Below are 22,270 nucleotides of genomic sequence, written 5' to 3'. Positions count from 1 at the left end.
AAAAGTGGTTGTGCTCCGATTTTTTGTGACCTTGTTTTAAGGCTAAGATAGAGCATATTACAAAAAGATGCAATAATGGTTCTACAGAGATCAAACGGGTCCAGAACAAGATTGCACCTAGGATCATAGGAAACTAGAGCTGGAAGGGACCTCATAAGGTCATCTCGCCCAGCCCCGTACTCAAGGCAGGATCATCCCAGCCCAGAGTCTAACCTGCTGTTGAAAACCTCCAAGACTCTGTAACTCCTCTAGGCAGCCTGTTCCAATGCTTGCCCACCCACACAAAGTTCTCCGAATCTCCAACTTACATTTCTCCTTCTGTAGCTTGAGGCCATTGCTCCTAATCCTGTCCCTTACAGCCACAGAGAAAAGCTCATCTCCATCCTCTCTGTAATAAATCACCCTTCAAGCATTTAAAGACTTATCAAACCCTCCCCCATCACCTTCTCTTCTCCAAACTAAGTAATCCTAGCACTTCAAGCCAGGCTTTCTTCAGAAATCTTGCCTCCTAGGCCCTAAATAATTTTTGTTGATCTCCACTCAACTCTCTACAAGACCGTCCACATCCTCGTTGAAATGAGGGGCCCAAAACTGGACACAGCACTCCAGATGAGGCTTCAACAGTGCTGAAAAATGCAAAACAATTACTTCCCTTGATGTGCAAGTGACATTCCTGATAATACAACCCCATATACTGTTGGCTTTATTTTTGCAACAAGAAGACATTGTTGGCTTACATTCAGCTTATGGTCTACTGTAACCCCCAGGTCTTTCCTCTGCAGTGCTGCAGCCTGGCAAGTCATTCCCAGTCTATATCGGTACACTGAATTATTCCATCTCAAGTGCACTTGGTCATTATTGAATCTGATCTGACTAATTGTGGATCATTTCTCCAACCTATTCAGGTCATTCTGGATCCTAGCCCTACCCTCTGGAGTATCTGCAAGTGCTCCCAACTTCATGTTGTCCACATATTTGCTAAGTTTGCACTCAATCCCATTATCCAAATCATTAAATGAAGATAGTAAACAATACTGGACCCAAGACAGAGCCCTGGGGAACACCATTTGATACCTCCTTCTGACTAGACACCGAGTCATTGATGGCTTTTCATTGAACAAGACTACGCAACCATTTATGCATTCACCTTACAGCAGTTTCATCTATATTTCCTTTGCTTGTTAATAGGAATGTTGAGTGTCAAAAGCCTTACTACAGCCAAGGTATAAATCACACCCACTTCTCTTCCCCACCCACAGAGCCTGTCACTGTATCATAAAAAGAAATCAGGTTAGTCAGGCAAGACTTGCTCTTAGTGAATCCATGCTGACTTCTCCTGATCACTTTGGTCTCCTCTAGGTGCTTCACAATTAATTCCTTGAGAACATATTCCATGATCTTTTCATGTATAGAGGTCAGGCTGGCTGGTCTCTAGGTTCCTGGATCTTCCTTCTTCCCTTTCTTAAAGATGGGCACTATATTTGTCCTTTTCTAGTCATCTGGGACCTCACCTGACCTCTGCAAGTTATCAAAGGGGATAGCCAATGGTCTGAAACTACCTCAGCCAATTCCTTCACCTAGCTTTTCTAAGCATTGCTTAACCTGATCTGCCATTACTCTAAGCTATTTGTCTACATCCCCATCTTTGCTGACAACTGCACTTGTCATCTGGTAGCTATCACTATTTGTGAAAACCAGAAAAGGCGTTAAATACTTCAACCTACTCTACATCATCCATAACTAAACTGACTTCTGTATTCCATAAGGGACTCATGGTTTCTCTGGTCTTCCCCTTAATTTTGATATATTTGTAAAAGATAATAAAGACTGATCTTATGTCCCTTGCCAGCTGCATCTCAAATTGTGCCTTCCTAAATTTTCTTCCTGCATGCCCATGAATATTCTTACACTCTTTCCTAATATTATGACCAAGTTTCCACTTGAGATGGGATTCCTTTTTTGAATTTCAATTCCTTGAAGAGCTTCCTGTGTAGCCAGGATGGCCTCCTGTTGTTCTTCCCATTCTTCTGTTGCACTGGGATAGCTTGCTCCTGAGCTCTTAAGAGAGGACTTTCTTAAACTAGTCAGCTGGATGCCTTTTCCCTTCAGATTTGCCTCCCAAGGGATCCTACCCACCAGTTCCCTGAGTTTGTTAAAAACTATTTTCCTCAAATCCAGTGTCCCCCTTTGGTTGTTCTCCTTTCTTCTTCCCCTTGGATCCTGGATTTATCCCTGCATTGTCACTGTCACAAGTTACTACTCACCAACATGGAAGAATTGGTTGAGAATGTGAAAGTGGAAAGTAAGTCAAGAGCTCTCTCACCCCATCTTCTTCCCTGCCCCCCACCCCAGTTGGCCTTTCTACCATCTGTATCAAAAAATTAATCCCAAAACACTCCAGAAATTTGCTGGACTTCTTGTGCATTGTTGACTTTCCCTCCCAGAAGACGGGCCAATAATTGAAGTCCCTCATGAGAATCAGGTCCTGTGATGTGGAAGCTTCTGTCAGTTGTTTAAAGAAGGCCAGGTCCACCTCCTCACTCCTCCTAGTTTGGTGGCCTGCAACAGACTCCCACCATGACATCTTTCCTGCTGTTCTCCCCTCTCACCTTTACTCAGGCTTTCAACATGCCAACTTCCACTTTGTACTGCACCTATGAACACATGTACATGGCCTTTATATATAGGGCTACATCTCTTCCTTTGTTTCCCTATCAGATCGACTCTATCCTACCTGAACAAGCTATACTCACCCAAGACAATATTCCAGTCATGTGAATGATCCAAGTCATCATAATCCCAATTATATCATAAATCTGTGCCTGTATGAGGAACTCCAATTGTTCCTGTTTGTTCCCCATACTTTTCATCTTAGTGTAAAAACATTTCAGGTACCCGATTGTCCTATCTTTTCCCCAAGAACATTGCTAAAGCTTCCATTATTGTTTCCTCTTACTATTTTTTATCCGGGTTTCCAGGCTCTTTACTTACCTCTGGGCTTTAGTTTCCACCTTCCAATGAACCTAGTTTAAGCCCTCTTTGCTAAGTTAGCAAGCCCATACAAAAAGACATTTCTTCCCAATTCCCCCTCTTCATCAGATGAACCCCGTTTCTTCCCAGCAGTCCATCTTTGTGGAACACAAACTCATGGTTGAAGAAGCCAAAGCCCTGCTGGTGACACCACCTACGCAGCTACATGTTACATCTACAGGATGCATCTTCTCCTAGCTAGGCCTTTACTCTTGACTGGAAGGATCAGCAAGAACATCACCTGGGACAGTGTCCCTTTCACCCCCTCTAGCCTGTATAACATCTTGCCAAAAGTGAGTAAACAGGGGGGGGGGGGGAAAAAAGTGTTGCCCACTATCAAGTTTTGCCTTAAAGCCTGCCTGAAAGTTTCAATTCTCAAACTAGAAAAGATTCATAAGAACACCAGAAGAAAATGTGACCACTTGGACAAAGTATAATGGGCAAGTATCACAAGACTTCTTATAAGCATTAAATATCACAAAACTGCCACAAGATTACCAAAGTTATTTTACTGGTGAGAAAATAGGACATAGATTAGGCAACTTGCCTAATGACTTAAGTTTTAAGAGCCATGGTTAAAACTTCTTTTTAATGGTGAGTTACATTTCCTAAACAAAAGTTGACCACATTACCCATCTGAGTTCTCAAGAGCACCCGAGCAAGAGGGATAGCTTCATTTCAACTGGCAGCTAGCTTCCTCCAAAGCTTTTACCTCCCTCAGTGACAAGTCACTGTATTTCTTGTGGGAGAAGTGAGAACTTTCTGTATATGCTTTCCACATTACAGGCATCATGCACGATTTGAGAACGGTATCCAGAAGACCATAATATTGGACATGTGAAGGATATCCATTATGCAACTTACTGCTCACCTCAATTAAAAAAAAAAAAAAAAAAAAAAAGGTCTACTGCATACCACTCAAAAGGCTAGAATTCAAAGTTTTCAAATGATCTTTGTAAAAAAATTCTTCACAGCAGGCAACCAGAGTCAGTCTTCATACATTTGGACATTTTTTCTAGGGCATCTTGGAATAAAATGCTAGTCTATACTAGTTACTGAGGCCCTTGATTCAGAGCACCCAAAATAAACTGAAAGGAAACTACCCAGCTCTCTGAAGAGACAGAAGGCAGGCAAGGTCAAGCCAGCAAGAGCTCATGGCATTTGATAAAGTATTATATACCAGTGTTCTGACTTCACCTTTCCTCAAGAGAGGCCAATTTTAAGATAAGCTTTTTCCACCACCACTTACAGATGAATGTAGACCACTGCACAGCTTAATTTCTACTTTCCAACCCACGTGCAAAAGACTGCCAAATAACTGGTAATCTTGGCAACACAGAACAGAAGAATTCTTTGCAAGTTCAGTGAAGAAAAGCAATCATGGACATGGGCAATCAGCCACACCTATAGCATCGCTGGAATGCTTAAGCAGTAGCCTCAAGTTTGCATTCACTGGTATCTGCTCCCAGTTCAGTCCACATTGTGATGTAAAGGCAGGTGAAAGACACCTACTATCTTGCCTATATACCACAACTTCACTTTTAAGCATGCTTTAAGCATCTAGTCCGAGATATTTTGTTCTCACTTCATAATGCATTTCCCTAACCCATGATGATCTTGCCTCTGTTCAGCAATACTGCAGTTTAAGTTAAGCGTAGGGTGTAAGAAAGCTGCCTTCTGCATTTAACATTTGCAACTGTCAAGAGCCATTTTAAAAATAATAAAGTCAAGGTTCTACTCACCAGTTTGATCGCTACGTATTCATTGGTATAGAGATTTTTTCCTGTGGGGGGGGGGGGGAAAGAGAGAAAAAAAAACTTGAAGTACTGCATTTATGACAGACGATTTCTAATTTAAGAGGTCAAGCATGATAACAGTCATTATTCGACATTGAAGGCAAACAGCAATTTTGAGGTTACAATGGGCAGACTCAAAGCAAGCTTGTTTAATACATATTAAATACAATTCACCAAGCTAATATACAAACATCGTATGAACAGTAAAGGTACCAAAGATTTCAGCGCATGGATGGATACAAGCACGAATGCTCTGAAAAGAGTTGATATTCAGAGATATTTCCTGGACATGCTATGGTTTGTCATATGAACCATGGTCAAAAAAAAACTGATTAGGTGACTAGCTGATATGCTGCAAATTTGTTTGCAGTAGAAGAGACTAAGCTAATAAGGTGCTGGAGTAATTTCTTAATTGTGGTTTCAGCATAAAATGTTTCCTGTAAGCTAAGAACCACTCACAGTTGTTGCTCTACCACTTGAAAGCCAAGATCTAGGGGAGATATCTCTACCTGCTACCATATAAAAAAAACCCTGACAGCTTCACTGTTGATGAGCATGCTACCTTTTGAACTCTGCCAACACATGAGCACATTGTTTGAACAAAGCTATGTCCTGTACAACAGCACAAACACTACCCTTGGCATAAGAGATCAGCAAAACTCAGTGGCAAAATATTCATATAACATATTGCCTGAATTATTATTTACTACAAGATAAGAATGTGCCACTGCAGAAAGCTAAAAAGTGTTGGGACTTCAAACAAGAATATGCCAGTTTTCTTGAGGACAAGAAAGAAGCAACATGCTCAAGTAACTGAAACTTGTTAACAAAAATGTCCCGCAATGGAAAAAAAAAGTTTCTAAAATTCTAACTTCTCCTGGACTTGTTAAGCATTCACTTTGCAGTTTCTGGAATAAATAATGTATTCAGAGTCTAAAGAATGACCAGTTGCATCACTAGTGGCATGCTGAGTGTCAGCTGAAATTTCTAGGTACTTGGACAACCCTAAAGTGGATATTAGGTAGGGAATGCTGGTCACCCCATCTCCATATTTCTTCCTGGGCATGCATGCTTTAAGGGAAGAGAAAATGGGAAGAGTCCGCAGATTCAACAGAGAAAGATACAAAATAGGCACTTTCAATCCCTAAAATCCTGTTCATCGGAGGTTATTTGCATGTTCTAGTTAAGAACACAATTTTAAAGCCAACTTGACAAAAAAGTGCAGCAGCCTAGCTGCCCAAGCTGATGTGGCAATGAGAGGTGTCAAATACACCACTACGTTAAAATGCTGCTATTTTAAAAGCTTCAGCAAAGCATGCCTAGGTAACATGTCACAAGTAATTTGCAATGCTCAAGCATTTTCCAAATTACAAAGATGGATCTTAATTACAAAGATGGACAGAGCTGGAAGTCTCAACCTAGCAAAGTAACTAGCTACATTGTTTATTGATAGCTGTGAAGGAACAGACAGTTTGAGAATAGGAAATACTGTTTGTGTGGATTTGGAACACTTCCTCTAACACAAGCACCAGGTTCACAAACCTTCAAACCCAGCAACAGAATTATTTTAAGGTAACACAAAGCTTTTAAAAAAGCTATTGCATGGTAGTTTTTAACTGCTTTACCTCTAGACTCACTTCTTCAGCTGCAGTACTTGATTTGTGGCTGCAGAACAAACCAAATACTAAGCTCATTTCCCATTAACGTACCCAGCCACAAACTTAGTCATGTGAAATGCTGCACAAAACAAGCACCGTGTTCAAAGAAATTAAACTTAAAAAAAAAAAAAAAAAGAAAGCATAAGCTTGGTCTCCTTTAAAAAAAAAAAAAATCAATATTAATATTGATAAATAAGTGAGAAAAACTGGTCACTAAGTGCTTTGGTATGGATTCCGGAAACTGTATTTGGGCTGAAGTTTTGAACATTTGCATCTGTATCTTCCACTAATGACCCTTGATTGCTAAAGGAAATACTTGAAATACTATACCAGTGGTTCTCAACCTTTTTGAACTGAGGCACCCCTCACTGGATGGGAGGAGCCCATCCATAACTTCTGTGAACTGAGTGGCATCCAATTACAAAAACTAATTTCAGTGCTTACTTCCTTGCCTACCATAGAGATCCTGCAGTGAGGACAGGATCCTCCATGCAGGGACAAGCCTGAGCCTGATCTTATCTACTTAGTTTATCTTCTTATCTCTTCACACCTCAGAGTACCCTTTAAAGGCAGCACCCCTGGGTGACCCGACATCCTGGTTGCAATCGCTGAATTATACCCATTCTAGTAATTCACACAGCCTTGGACATCGATGCCAAATCCCTTAATTCTCAAGAGACATACCAATAACATTCAGCGACTCTAACCCAAATCAGAACTTAAGCCTAATAAAGGCACACGTATGCATCTGTTGAGCTGCCTGTTCAACTCTGCCAAACTTCAACCCATGTTATAGTTAGACAGTACTGGATTTACATACATAAGGTTTCTGAATGTTAGGTTCCATGCAAACACCCCACCAAGCCCAAATAATAAAAAGAACATCTAATAAAAGTACCAACCTTGTCCCCTTTCCCTCCCTTCATTTGGATAAACAAATTAGTGTAGATTCAAATTCCTTTCCACCTGCAGGTTATACAGCCTGGTCTCTGCTCTTCACCTTGTATTAACATAAATTTGGGCTGGGTACTTTAAACATTCTGACTGAGTGGCAGAACAATCCTGCATTTCTACTGAACACTTTAAGTAGGCAAAACTGTATACCAAGGAGATTTAGAACACTGTATTGAAGATTGGGGATTCAGTCAAAAATGCCTTGTACAGAAACTTCAGAAGAATACATCCAGGACCGTAATGATTTTTATGAGAGATAGCAAAGACGACAAGGTGCTAACATGCCAGTGCTACAAGAGTACGATACTTTTTGTGCTCGAATGTAATCTCTTTGCTCAGTGGTGTTCACCACCTCCACCCCACAGGGCCCTGTCATCTGGCCCACAGGACTCCCCACAGCAACTGGAATAGTTTTGGAAGCCATAGCAATTGAAGTGGCCACCACTCCCCCACAGCCCAATTTCTGAACTCATGAAGCCAGATTACATGATCCCACACATCAGATGAAACAGTAGGCAGCACACAGACCTGCTGTGTCTAAATCTAGCACGCAGGGCCAAACTAGGCCAGCATGCCAGATTGCATCTGCAGACTGACCCCCCTGCACTGGATCTAGCCTGCAGACTGACCCTGTCCACAGGACAGGTCTGCGGGACCCGAAAGTTAAGGGCCACAGTTTTAGGTAATCACACTGAGGTCTAGCTGCTTTTCATGGCACGTGTTAAATCAATCAATCAATCAATCCAAGCAGTGCCACATAGGTATGAAATGCAAAGGCTAAAACTAGGAGTTTGCCACCAATTACAGTATACAGATTTTAAAATGTGCAAATTTTTATTCCCATAATAGATCACTACATTTTGGGCATCCCAAAAGAAGTTTTCATTACAAATATATAAAACTTCCTTAAAGCTGTTTTGGGGAGACCTAGAAATGGAAAAACAAGGTCACTATAAACCCAGAAAACAAAATTACTATCAGTATCTTATTTATATTATACTATACACCTAGGATTTTCAGATGTGTCTAGCAATCCAGAAGCTCAAGGCCCAATGGAAAGAGACAGACTCGCATAATCTGTTAAAAAAAATTAACATGCAAGTCCAACATGTCAACAGGTTGCTTAGAGCTGCAGCACCTTCTACAGATACTTATAGCCAACTATAATAGAGAAAAAACAAGTTACAAGTATGAGAAATTGCACTTAATGGTGCTCTACATAAAAGATTCCATTTATAACTGAAATTATAATTGTATAGGATGGTTTGGATAGGGATGATCCTATCTCAGGGAACAGGGGGGTTGGACTAGATGACCTCTGGAGGTCCCTTCCAGCTCTACTTCTCTATAATTCTGTAAATCACACCACATTCTTCAACCAATACTGCTTTTGAAAACTCACAAGTCTCAAGTCCTTGAAGCAGTTACTGTATTTTTATTGTTTTATGCAGTACACAGTACAACTTCAGAGCAATTCATAGCACCTGAGCATCCAACTGTTACTAGTTCAACTGTTAATTGTGGTTACAGCTGCACTAGAGACTGTAGTGCTGTACAGAAGTAATTGAGATACCTTGGGTACCAGAAATTTTCTTCAGGTGGCATCACGGAGCTCAGTGCAGGATACAAAACCAGCCTGAAAAGCAGGGTGCACGAGCCCATGCATTCAGCAACCAAGCTAACTCAGCTATCACTAGACAACACTGCAGACTGCAAAAGATGCATCGTGTCTTATCTGGAGAATCCAAAGAGGATTCTTCCCAAGCAGACTGATGTGATATCACCTTCATTTTTATTAAAAGTCTCCACACTTCTTTCTGCAACTTGTGAAAAATTTATCCCCTCCAGTTAAGTTTTCCAGGGCAGTGGTCAGGGGGGGCCATTCGGCCCCCTGCCAGAAAACAAACCTGATCTCTGGCCTGAAATTAACTAGCTTCTCAAAATGAGAGGATTAAAATTAGGCTCACCCTAATTTTTCTGTTGTTCAATCTATTTGTGCTCTTCATCTATGAATGATTCAAAATAAGAATTGCTATATTGTGCTCAATTGCATTTAATTCTGGCTGCTAGGTTTATTTTTAGGGTGAGTTAGTTAATTTTTTTAAGTCCAGGTTTTTGTCTCAGTTTCAGTATCCATGGTGTTCCTGTGCTTACTTCTCAACAGCCTCTACCCGGGGTGCTTTTTGGTATATGGAAAGCATTCGCAGTCTTGTCAGCTGCTTCCCTTGTATGGTATTAAAGACACAATTAATGCACTCATATCACCACCTCATTAGGTGCATTAACCACATGCCTGCACAGGTGTCAGTAACCAAAATACAGGGACTGCTACTGTTCCCTGAATAATAAACTTCAACTAATTAGGTCGTGTGAGAGATTATTGTAAGTTTTTTGCCCTTCTGCTCATGAACTTCCAAATGTGACCAAATGCAGTAATGTCTACTCAAATCTAACAATCCAGTGTCCCTGCTGTTCTCCAAAGCATTCCTGAACAGAATCAGAGCACCATTTAATGTTTTCGTTGGTGTCGCTGTTGCTATTCCAAACAGGGTCAATAGCTAGAAAACTGGAAAAAAGACAAATCCCAACAACTTCATTCTGCTCCAACTCACAGTTTTCCTATACACAGCAGACTTTTCACACCCCTCAGATTGTGTATATGCTCCACACTTCAGGGATGTTGAGAAGAAAAATCATTAAACAGTCTAACACACCCAGATATAAATATTATATATAAATATAAGATACAAAGGTTCTATGTAGGGACCTTTGTGGGCGGTACTGCATGGAGATGAAAGCAGTTCCAAGGAGATGAAACCCAAGTATCTGTTAGAAAGGGAAACAGGCATCCTTAATACCAAAAGCACGTGCAAGTCAGCAGCCAGGTTCAAAGACGGCGGCTAGCTCCCAGGTAGCTGGATCCAGTGGCGCCGTAGCTTTGAGTAGGCACCAGGAACAGGATCCGCACTTGGTTCAGGTCTACACTTAGGTGTAGAAGCAAGACTTCTTAGTTAAGTGTATACCTTTTTCCTTCCATCATTGACCACCACAGTATCTTAACAAACCTCAAAGTACAGAAGCAATTAAATGGATCAAAAAATTTCATTAGTGTAGCTTACTCTATTCGAGCAGCTTGTTTAAAAACAAAAACACAAATCGATTTGCTGGTATAAGCTACAATTTTCATTAGGAGCATGGTGGCTTGCTAGGATAGCTTATACTAGCTTATCTATACCAATGACAGGCAAGGTTCTTTGGGTAGATGTGGTATCTTTAATTAGACCAACTGAATAGTTGGAAAAAAAGTTCTTGGCAAGCTTTCAGGTGCAATCACCCTTCTTCAGGCATAGGGAGTCTCTGCTGTCTGTTGGACTGGAGGATACTACATGGGAAAACAATTCAATCAACCTTTGGAATGGCAAAAGCTTGGGTGATGCAGTAAGATGCAACAGGCATAATGACCATCTATCACACTGCAGTAAGAATCTCATTCGCAACCATTCTGTACAGCAGCTTATCTATCCTTTGGCACTAGCTTTAATAATGGAGTACAGGGCTGTCCAGCTTCTGGGCTGCATGGTCGACAAACCATGGGGCAAAAGGCCACTCGCTATGCCCATACCCACCCCCAGCCTCAGAACCCCTGCCATGCATGCAGCACAGGGAAGTCCACCCCATCCCACTGTATCATTTTAGGCCCAGAAGCAGGGACAGGAAGGAACAGGAGAAGCCCAGAGACCCTGGATGCTGCTGTGGCAGGAACAATGTCAGGAGCCCACAGACTGCATGTTAACCCCTTGCAGGCCACCAGCTAGGCAGCCCTGACGGTACAAATTTAGCAGTGCTGGGTTTGGTGTCATTTTTAAAGCAGATGTCTCCAGCTTGGACTTTTAATATAGTTAAATCTTCACCATATGAAACGACAAGCTCCAGTTTACTCACCTGTCACTACCCTGCCAGTCACACAAACTGAGCACTGTTCCTGTCCAACACATGACCCAATTAGTTGAAGTTTATTATTCCGGGAGCAGTAGCAGCCCCTGTATTTTGAGCTAGCAGCAGGAATCTGAAGTTTGACAGGAGGCAGCCCTGAGTTCAGGGAGGTGCTTTCTGATAGCTCTGTTCAATTCTGCTCCGATTTGTTGAGGTACAAGATGTGGGAAAATAAAAATTTCCCATCTCTGTTTTGCTTAGTAGAGTCTGTCCTTGGCTTGCTGCCACAGTAAGTAGCCCTTCCATTAGCACTGTTTATGAATCACCTCCAGCATCTTGCTTGAAGCATGTTACTGAACTGCTCCAGATGGGGCAGCCAAAATGGCTACTCCCATATCAAAAAAGACCTTTTGTTTCCAGGAAGATGGATACAGCTAAGAAATCTTGGATTCCCTGTTTTCCCATCTTGTGGTTTTCAATCTGAGATCATACCCTGAGATCCCTGTCCAGCAACTGGTGTTTGTTGACTCAGCGTTGACCGTTAACAATAGAGAACACCTCCCTTCCCCCCAAACAAAAGGTGAATAATTAGTTTGAATACAGAAGTCTGTCAGGACAGGACTGAATTCATGCCATAAAGCATGCACATCCCCACCCACACGCACCCCCGCTTAGGAATGGGTTAATTAGTATTCAGAGTTGTAATGGCTTATCAAATACAGATGTTAAAAACCTCAAACCTTAAAGCAATTGTGAACGCTTCCAAGTTTGCTAATTAGCTTTAATTTATTCTGTACTATTAAATTCCTTAAGTGAAGCAAAAAATCTAACCAAAAGGCCAATTTGTCACAAGCATGTTCCCCAGTGCTGTAAAGGTTTCAGATGAAACAATAGTTTAAAAAAAGTCTTTGTGCCCAACCTGCTCAATGGTTACATAGTGAGAAAGAACACAATCTCACATTTTCAGAAGAAATCAGTTTGTTGCTGAGCATAGCAAAATAATCTGTTTCCATCAAACCCTGATCTCACTTTCCATGAACGTGCCATGAGTCATCAATATCAGAAAGGTGAAACTAAAGCAGTGTTTATAAGCTCAGCTTGGAAAAGAACACGAACACCACTTAAAATCTTACTGCAGGTTAGTTAATAGCCACCTCCATACTGATTTGGAGCAAAGATTTACCAATGCAAAAATGCAGTCATAATAGCTTGAAAAAAATTCCAAGGACTAGGCTGACATGAAGACTAAGCTTTTAGAGATGTTATCCTGGAGAATGCCACGCAGACTCTGCACGCTCAGTCCCAGAAACTGTTTAAAGCAGCAGCAGGCAATTACTTGGGTTGGAGGGACACTTAGGGAGATTTGGTGAGCTGCTGTGGGTCAAGTCAGCAACCACATCACCCCCTGCAACAGCTCATCCAAACTCCCTAAATGGTCCAGGGGTACCAGACAGAATGGGCGAGTAGGAATTTCAGAGAGATGGGGTGGGACCTTCGCAGGCAGAACTCGCTCAGCCAGGTGCGTGGGTTGGGGTCACAAGCAGGCAGGGGCTAGCATCTGGGAGACACCAGGATCATGGGGCAGTGACAACATGTGGTCAGGCAAGGGAGCAGATCACAGATCTGCCCAGGCCCCAGCCCTGTGCCATCACCATCCCACGATCCTGTTCCCAGCCCCGGCCTTGCCTGCAGACCCATCCCATGAGCCCAGCTAAGCATGCCCTGGCCTGCAGACATCCCTGGTAGTGGGAGTAGGGCAGACAGGCCGGGTCTGGTGGTCGTAGCAGTGACACTAGCAGTGGTAGCTGCAAGGAACTTATGCCACTGGGAAGCCCAGTCTAGCCGTCATGCAACCCCAACCCCACTACATCCCCAGAAAAAAGAGCAATTCTGCTGCAGGCTCTCAGTTCCTTGCAACAGGTCAGAACATTTGTAACACTGAGTTCCTAACACCTTGTGCTGTGGCTACCTGTCCCCAGGGAATGCCCATATCACATGCCCTCTGGCACATGGCAGGTTATCCCAGGTAGACTTTTATTTATATATATATTATTATTATAAATGTATTTATATCATTTTACTTGCATGCTGCAATTCCAGTGTAGCAGCCTTCAGCGGCCCCACAGCCCTAGATTCCAAGAACCAAGGTAGGGACTTGACATTATAAAAACCAGTAGAATGTCATATGTGCAGGCAAGGTTCCCAAGTGAAATGGCAACCACTTTTGTTGCCTCCAAAAGCCTTCAGCTGGGTGGCCTAACCAAGGTCCCGCTTTGATTTGATGAAGTCAAGATGTTCTCGGTTGACACCATTTAAAGATCCTCTACTTTGGCAGAATGTCCCCCACCAGTGACTGGAGGCTTAGTGTTAAGGCCTTCCATTCAGGTCAGAACCTTTGATTCTGGCCTCTCACACTTGGGTTTTACTTTTTTCTTTGTCCGTGTCTTTGTTAAATCTAGTATTAAGGCACTGGGTTTAGCGATGATACTGTTCACATTTGGGCAGCACCACAAAATGTCAAACATAACATTCAAAAAAGTGCTAAATTAACCATTTTAATGAACGTAGTCATGTTCCTGACAAAAGGGAGGAATAATTTTCAGGGACCCTTAACACTTGTGTACATCCCACATTTGTTTTAAGTTCTCCTTATTATCACCTATGGACAACAGTGCCTCCTGAATGCAGTTTGCTGAAACAGCTCTGTACTCAGCTAATACTGGGCAGAACACAATGCCTCATTGTTGAACAGTATTTAACAAGATCTGTCCTGTTCATATTTAAAAACAGGACCTCAATTCAAGAAGTTCACTCCTCACCCCCAAATCACTCATCTTGAACATTGTTTGCAGTACATATGCCTGAGCAGGCTTCTAACCCACTGTTAAGTCGCCAATTATTAACATTTTGCAAAATGCTAGGAACAAAGCCAAAACCTTGGAAGCAAGAGAGATTAGACTCTGGATATTCTGTACCTAAAGCTATAACCATCAGCTTGGTGGGATATAACAACTAATACAGAACAATTGCAGGAAAGGATGGGAAGTTTTAGGTTCCAAAGCAGTTTGACAGTCCCCTTTACCCCAAGAAAACAAAGACCCAGTTAGACTAGCATCAGAAGTTCTAGTGAAATCGATATTTGGGACTGATGTTTATTTCCAAGTTATACAATTAGCTCTAGTGCATTTTAGTGGTAAATACAGGAAACTGTGAAATATGTAAGATAAAAAAAGAAATCTACTTCAGTAACTGCTGACTGGTGCTGCAAAAAGGCAGTCCTACATATGCACTGCATACAGCATGCAGCAACTTACAGATGACTTCCCACCCCTTCACTCTGGGGCAAAAATCTATTCTCTGCTAGTTTAAAATCCTAGCTCCATTGAAATTTGGCCTTTGGCATCTGTTTACCAAACATAAAATGTCAAGACGCCTAGTACAGTGAGTCAGGCTCTAGAAATGGGATTATTCCATTTACCTTACAAAGACTCCCGGGGGGGGAGTGGAGTGGCATGCACCCAAAGTATGTTATCCAAGTCTTTCACATTCAGGTATTAATGTATATGGGTTCTTCTGAAAAACTTCATGACAAAAGCAGTGGCAAAGATGTACTCAAAAGCCTTTATATCACATTTACACTTTTGTTCATATGCACCATCTCTCCACTTCATAGACATTTTAGTTCTGTGCTCCTAAACGTTGAAACGAAAGGCTCACTAACCAATATTTTATGCACGCATCTCTATGCCCCAACTTTTTTGGAAGCCACTGGCAATCTCTCACCTACGCTCACCTAAGTTCAAAGGAACTGAAATTACAAAAGAATCTACACCTCCCACTTCCCACAGCTGCTTACTGTACTTTGAACTACAAGACAGGCAAAAATCCTGGTTGAAAACACTTAAAAATAGTTTAGGTTGTAAAAGCTACTTAAGCAGCTTGACAATTTTTCAGCAAAATTAAAAGAAATTCAAGACAAAATACAGACGAGAAAGAGCTTAAAATTGCAATTATATACCACCCAGCCAGCAGCTTGTTATGATGTTTTAAAATGAACCAACATGCAGCCAGTATTAGAGATGCTATGTTTTTTGGTGAAGATACTTAGGTCAGCCTACTTGGTATAAATGCCTTTCAGCATTCTCAGGCCTGCAAGCAGAACAGTCCAGTTCACTCAGATGTACAAGCTAGACTACGGGTGTTTTACTGCAAGTGTCTTATTTATAGTAAGCCGGGAAGAACAGCTACGCAAGCGTTCACAAGAGACTGCATGCAACCTAATCCCCAGCTGGTCCAGGAACACAAAACAAAACAGAGATGCAACTGCTTAAACAAAAGCAGAAACAGCACAAAACAAAGCAAGAAGGACAGCCACAAAACACTCCTTCCAAGCTAAAGATGATTCTCAAAAGTTATGCTCTTTGAATACAAGCAACTACCATCACTGAAGCTATTTGAGGATGATGTAAAAAATAACCAGTTTTCCTTCTTAAGACCCAAATGCAACTTTGTTACCAAACATGTTCTTTATTCTGGATGACTGCAAAGAAGACTAAAGATGAAAAATGCAAGTACTTGTCCTTTTTTTCTTAAATCTCGAGTAACACAACTTCATGAAAGGTGTATAGGGACTATATACAGGACAAAGCCTTCACCAGATTTCAAAAAGTTTTTTCTAGGATCATTCAGAATTCACATCTTTGGCTAGATATGCCATGTACTTATTTGTGCGTCTGTAAATATTCCTAACAATGGAACGTATGTAATCTATTATATACCTTACTACATTTTTTTAAATAGCTGAAAAATTAAATCTGGGCATTTGAAAACTTATTTCAATATGCATCAAATTTCACAGATTTTTCTGTTGGTTTAAACATCAGAACAATTTATCTTAAATAAAAAAAACAAAAGCCACCTAAGCGCCTTGCTATTTCTTGGCTCAGACTTTAAAATTCCACTCATGAAATATAAATTAAAGAATTATAATTCTAGCCAGTAATGGATCTGTGTTCTTACCTAGTCGTAGCTCTCCAAAGTTGCCACACCCTATCTTCTTGCCCACTCTGAAGTTGGGTCCCACCATAAGTACACCAGAGGATGTAGTGGAACTTGATGGTCGAGAACTATGCCCACTCCGCCCTGCCATTCCTTTTGTTGTCCGCTGCCTTTCATCCTTCTCCCGGTTAGAATGGTCCATGGTCTTACAATGAAAAAAATCTCTGCCAGTGGACTGGCAGAACTGAATTGGGAGTATGCACTCTTCTCCTTAGCATAGAACTATTATATATACATATATATATCCAAAAGTATCACTGAGTCAGGTTACAACAGAGTCATAGAAATGTATGGAGTTCTTTTGGCACCATATTCAGGTTCCTAATGCATCTCCCCAGCATACCACATGGTTGATTACCTCCAGGAGAAGTCAGCAAGGCAGGTCTTTTAGAACCTAAAAGAAAGAAGGAAATACGAGATTGCAAGAATTAAATCAATTACAAATTCATATTCAAGTACCAACCGTTAAAGACACACTCTGGACAATTTCCAGGAAGCAGTATTTAGGTTGCAGAAAAATTAATAGCTTGGGATGTTCACTAGATCACTCTTTTCAATTACAAGATCCAACAGCATGAAGAAGAATAGATGACCCTGGCTATCTACTCAGTTTTGAAACAAGCCTGCCAAAATGAACTCCTAAGACTAAAATGCAAACATTTTTAAAAGTTAGTTTTAGCTTGTTATAAGCTAACAAACTAAGCTTAAGTTGGTCAAGCTCAATTGTGTGTGGGAAAAAAAAAAAATCAAGTAAAGGGCAAGAAAAACCAACTCCAAATGAAAGGGTTTTTTTTTTTTTTAATTATTTAATCAATGCACCTTACTTCATTCATTTGCAAGTGTTTATACTTTTAAGGATTGAAAAGATCTACACATTCCTCAGAAGAAAGGTGCTACCCAAGAATTTAGTTACATAGTTTTCCTATTCATTGACCACAGCACAGAAAACAAGTCCCACTTTATTCAAATTTTAAGTACAAATTTAAACCAACCCTGGCTAATTCATATTAGTGAATTTGTGACTTACTCCTGCTAACTCCCAACTCTGTTGCAACCTGAATAAAGATTGCAAGCTAGCAAACAACCAAAATCAACCCGATGCTTAAAGGTACAATTTACTACACCCAAACTGGGAAAGGTGAACTTATGTCAGAACATACTAGGACATACTATGGACAGACAATAAGCTACCTTGAAGAACAGGTTTTTAAAAAGTTAGCTAGTCATTAGTAAGCATTCAAGATCGCATACCCTTCACTTTCAGAAAGAAATGGTGCATTGTGTGCATCAGGGGTGCACACATCTGCATTTTGCTAGTTTGAAAGGCTCTACTACAAGAAAAAACAGGGACCTACAAAAAAAGTTCTGAATGTATAAAAGTGGTAGTCCTACTTTTGCATGCAGACTACTGAACCCTAAAATCATTCCTTAGACTGAGGAATTTGATAATCTTGGGATGGCAATCTGTATCTCCGTGGCAAGATGGGTGTTTTGCTATTACACTAATTGCCCACTCAGAAATCAGTTCTTGAACACAGTAAAAAACTTTATGGCTAAGGACAGAAGTTACCCATAAACCAGTTTAAGTGATCAGAAACTGGTTTAAACCTGTAACAGAACAGATGTGCAGTGCACATAAACAAGTTTCAAAATGGCTGAAACTGGTTTAAGATAAACCTGGTTGAATGTAGTAACAGACTTAACTGATTTGGGTCAAACTGGTTTATAAAACTTCTGTCCCAGACCCCTTCCTGGTTCAAGTTAAATCACAGTCCCCCAGCACGCTTTCCAGCCCTGCACTGGGCTGGACTGTCTGCTTCAGCAGAGAAGGGATGGGGGGGGGAGCAGGGACTGCCCCCACACCCCAAACCCCAGCTGGGGACTGGGGCAGGGGGGAGGGGGGGTGTTTTCCCCCGAGTACAGTGCCACCCTGCCCTGCTAAAAAAACTTACTGTTGGGTTGCAACTGTGGACTCCAAATCTCAAAAGCACCTAGAAACAGGAAGAGGAAGTGACGAGCAACCCTGCAGAGTCCTGCTGCTGTGACTGTGGACTGCAAAACCCAGAGACTTTGGAGGCAGCAGGAAGAGGAAGCGAACACACAGCCCATGCTGGCTATGTGCCAGAGAGCCATGCTGTAGCACCTCCCAGCTTCTGGCCTGAGTCACTGCAGGCATCTGGCTACATTTCCTGAATCAAAAGTGGATCTGTCCAGTTGTTTCCCAGTTTAGTCTCTGCATCTTAGACTAACCTGCAAAGGCTGAATCAATCCAGCCTCAGGCTTTTTGACTGTCTGTACTTAGCCAAAATGAACTGAAGAGTGCACATACCTGGCAGCACTGACTCTACCCCAGGAATTATACAAATGGGTTCAACACACTTTTTGGAGCTGCCAAAACCTCAGCAGTATTCCTGCACTAAATGAAAGACTGCCTGGTGTACTGTGGGATGTAGTAGCACCTAAGCTGCTTAATGGTGATATAGCACAAAATTTGCTTGCACCTGGATTGACCACAGTTTGGGTCATAGAAGAGACAAAGGAAGTGAGCAGGAAAAAATGTGACATAAGAGAGTTTAGAAGATTCAACAAAGAAAGGTCAGAAAAAGTCAGTTGAAGGTGACTTAGAGTTCATTTAGTTGTTTTGTATAAAACAGGACAAGGCATAAGAGAGAAGGATTCCTTCCGCCGACAAAAAAATAAAGCCACACCCACACACATGGGTTCCTTATGGATTACCGGGAATTTATAAAAGATTTCAGGAATGGCTAAAATATTCCGTCACCTCTTTGTATCCTATATAACCTGGTTTCAAGATGACCAAAGTCAGAATGTCAGGGGAAGCAGAAGACTTAACCAACGAGCAGCATGAACAAACAGAATTAGATGTTTACTGAAAATTAGATTAAATGCCTTACCCAGTCTCCAGTCATGCTACTCCCAGATACCTACATAGCATGTAAGGTGAATAGCAATGCCTCAGATGAACACCTTGAGCAAGCGAGAAAATTCAAGTTCTGATTATGGATCTAGAACACATTTCTGAACTACCACTTTCTCTGAAAACTGGGATTTCCAAGACAGAAGTCAGCTACAACAGAACAGCTCTGAATCTTTCTGTGCATCATTATTATTATTATTTAGAGTCTACGAAGATACAACCCATTAGCACGTGGGAAGACACAAGCTAACCTTAATATAGTCAGAGATCCTCTCTCATGTCACCCTCACAATGAGATACTGCCTCCGGAAAGCAAGCATTCATGCTAATTATCCAAGGACACCCACAGAGCATACATATGAAGAAGAGGCAGAGAACATTTCAGCAATTGTTTGAGCTGTGAAAGCCTACATTAAGAGTCGCACAGAAGAGATTCCAGACTTGCCATAACTATCATCTGTCCATGCTCCTTATCTTAGTGTACATATATCTTGGTTTTTGTTGGTTCCCCCCCCCCCCACAAAATCTGACCCAATTTTCTAGCCAGAACAGACTAGTTCTTTTAGCTCTCAGCAAATGCTTCCCAGTAGTATTGGGAACTTCCTTCACCATCCCAATGTAGGTCATCTATTGATCATCATCAAGTCACATTTTCACCCTCCTCTAGTTGCATGGAATCCATTTCTTTGAGCATTTTCCCAGCCTGTTATAGATCAAGGAGCACCATTTCCCAGGGTCTGACAGGTTTACTTGTCCCTATGCAGGCAACTGGATGTTTATTAAAAACAAAACCAAGAAAAGCCCCAAACCCTAAAACCCCTCTGCTTCCATGCATACTTTTTTTTTTACCCTCAAGTACACATAGTGCTCCCTTGTTCCTGCCAGACAGAGCAGAAATAGGCAGTTGCTTCCTTCATAGGATGTTACAACTCCCACCATTTGCAACGTTACTAGGGGAAAAAATCTACTCACCCCTGGCAAGTGGAAAACTTTCCAAGTAAGGCCCTCTCCCCAAACTAAATCAGTGAAGTGTCAGGTTTTATTTTCTAGTTCTTATGGTAGTACCTGTATCTGCCAGATGCAACTGGCTGTAATGGTGAAAATAGGCTTGCAGACCAGAACACACGAAGTGCCTTGGTCACTGAATAGGGAACATTTAGATAGCTTCTAGGCCAGGCCTAGAAGCTATTAGGCAACAAAGATTGCCAGAGACAGTAGCTGAAGATGCTAACTCACAGCAGCAGCCAAGCAGAAGCTACCTTCTGCCAGCAGGGCTACACTACTTCAAAAGGTACAATCATAGTTATGCTGACAGAACTTTGAAATATAGCAAGACTTAAGATTACAACAGTTAAGTAGACGCAGAAGGAAGATTATAAAGCTGGAATTTTACTCAGAAAGGCTGTTCTGTCAGCTAAAGCAACAGAAAAGCACAGGACTTAGATTGGCAGCCCTTGTACCAGTATAAAAGCAAAGTCTGAAATGTTTCCAACACACCCACATCTTGGACTGGTTGGAAATATGGATATTCTCCTCCCTTATTTGTTGTTAGTGTTAACAGAGGTATTAACTGGAAGCACTGGCTGTTTCTCTTTTCATACCCAGTGCAGAAGACTCCACAAAAAGGCCAGAGGGTTATTGTAGACCTCTGTCAATAGCCAAGTAATTATTTCAACTGAAGCAAGCAAGGGCGGTGTCCATGTAACACATGTTGTTGGCATCTAATAAAAAGTAGATCCTTAAAAATCACAGTAGTACAGATTATTAAAAGGCTCCCATTAGGTGAGCAGGAATATGCAGTAGAATTAAAGCAGTTTATGGAAGCAATACAATCTTCAAGTATCAAGATCTAATACAGTACAAGAGTCTTCCACAAATCCCTTCAAGTAGAGATGCATACATGGTCTGATATCGATCGGATTGGTACCAACATAAAGAAAATTGGCTGTATGGGAAAATCAGCCCAATGCAGCCGATAATTTGGCTGATAAATACCTGTGCGTGCACGCAGCCACAGTGCAGCATGTAGGCAGCAAGGAGCAGAGCCAGGCAGCTTGGAGAGCTGCATTGAGCTGGTAAGTCTGTTGTGGTAGAAGAGGGGGGAGCGAAGGGGTGTGGGGAGGGGGGAAGGGCACATCAAGGCCACCACAGTGAGGGAGGAAGTGAGGCTAGGGAAGACGTTGCACATCCAGGGTGGGGCGAGGCGCGGGATTGAGCTACAGCTTGTCTGGGGTGGGGGGCCTTGGATTAGCATGGGGCAGGACAGGCAGGCTGGGGCTGCACCAGGCTCTTTTCGGCAAGGGCTGGACTTGGGGAAGGCAGCAGTGGCACTGGGAGGGGGCCTACAGAGGGGGTTGCAGCTAACCCAAATTTCGCCATAGCCTCCCTCCCAGCACCATCACTGCCCGCCCAGCACAGCCCCAGCTCAACGCCCTGCCTCCACCCAAGAGCCAGGACTGTGCCAGATGGATGGCAGCAGCACTGGGAGGCGGGCTATGTGGGGCTACAGCAGAATTTGGGCTGGCTGCAGTCCTGCTGTAGCTCCCTCCCAGCGCCGCCACCCGCCCCAAGCCCAGCCCCCATTGCCAAGAGCCCAGTGCAGCCCTGACTCCAGCACACAGCTGCAGCCCCCCTGCCCCACCCCACCCCACACAGATCTGGGGGCACATGCCCCCCCCCATGCCTTCCCGGGATGCAAACAGCAGTAGGAGCTGCCCCCCGCCAACAAGCCATGGCTCAGTCCTGCGTCCCGCCCCACCCCAACTGGACAGCACCTGCTCCAGCCCCTGCCCCACGGCCTCCCTCACCAGAGGCCTTGATCTGCCCCCCCACTCCCCTTCCCTTCCACCACAAAAGATGTACCAGCTGCACACAGCTGTATGAGAAATGGGATCAGTATCAGC

The 22,270-nt window shown here is 42.4% G+C and overlaps 1 protein-coding gene across 5 annotated transcripts in view; it reads right to left on the bottom strand.

The window, feature by feature from the left end:
• CSNK1G1 (casein kinase 1 gamma 1) overlaps window positions 1-22,270 on the bottom strand; it is a 137,417-nt gene that overhangs the window by 101,190 nt on the left and 13,957 nt on the right. For all 5 annotated transcript variants that reach the window (XM_019533231.1, XM_019533232.1, XM_019533233.1 and 2 more), the window contains exons 2-3: window positions 16,391-16,823; window positions 4,773-4,813 (exon numbers count right to left, since the gene is read on the bottom strand). In XM_019533231.1, the coding sequence (XP_019388776.1) occupies window positions 4,773-4,813; window positions 16,391-16,571 (222 nt within the window). In that variant the 5' untranslated portion in view covers window positions 16,572-16,823. The remainder of the gene's footprint in view (window positions 1-4,772; window positions 4,814-16,390; window positions 16,824-22,270) is intronic.

This window comes from Crocodylus porosus, unplaced genomic scaffold, assembly GCF_001723895.1.
Source record: "Crocodylus porosus isolate Cpor-Errol unplaced genomic scaffold, CroPor_comp1, whole genome shotgun sequence".
NCBI classification, from domain to species: Eukaryota; Metazoa; Chordata; order Crocodylia; family Crocodylidae; genus Crocodylus; species Crocodylus porosus.
Note: the sequence above shows the minus strand (reverse complement) of the source record. Positions and strands in the feature narration are given on the sequence as shown.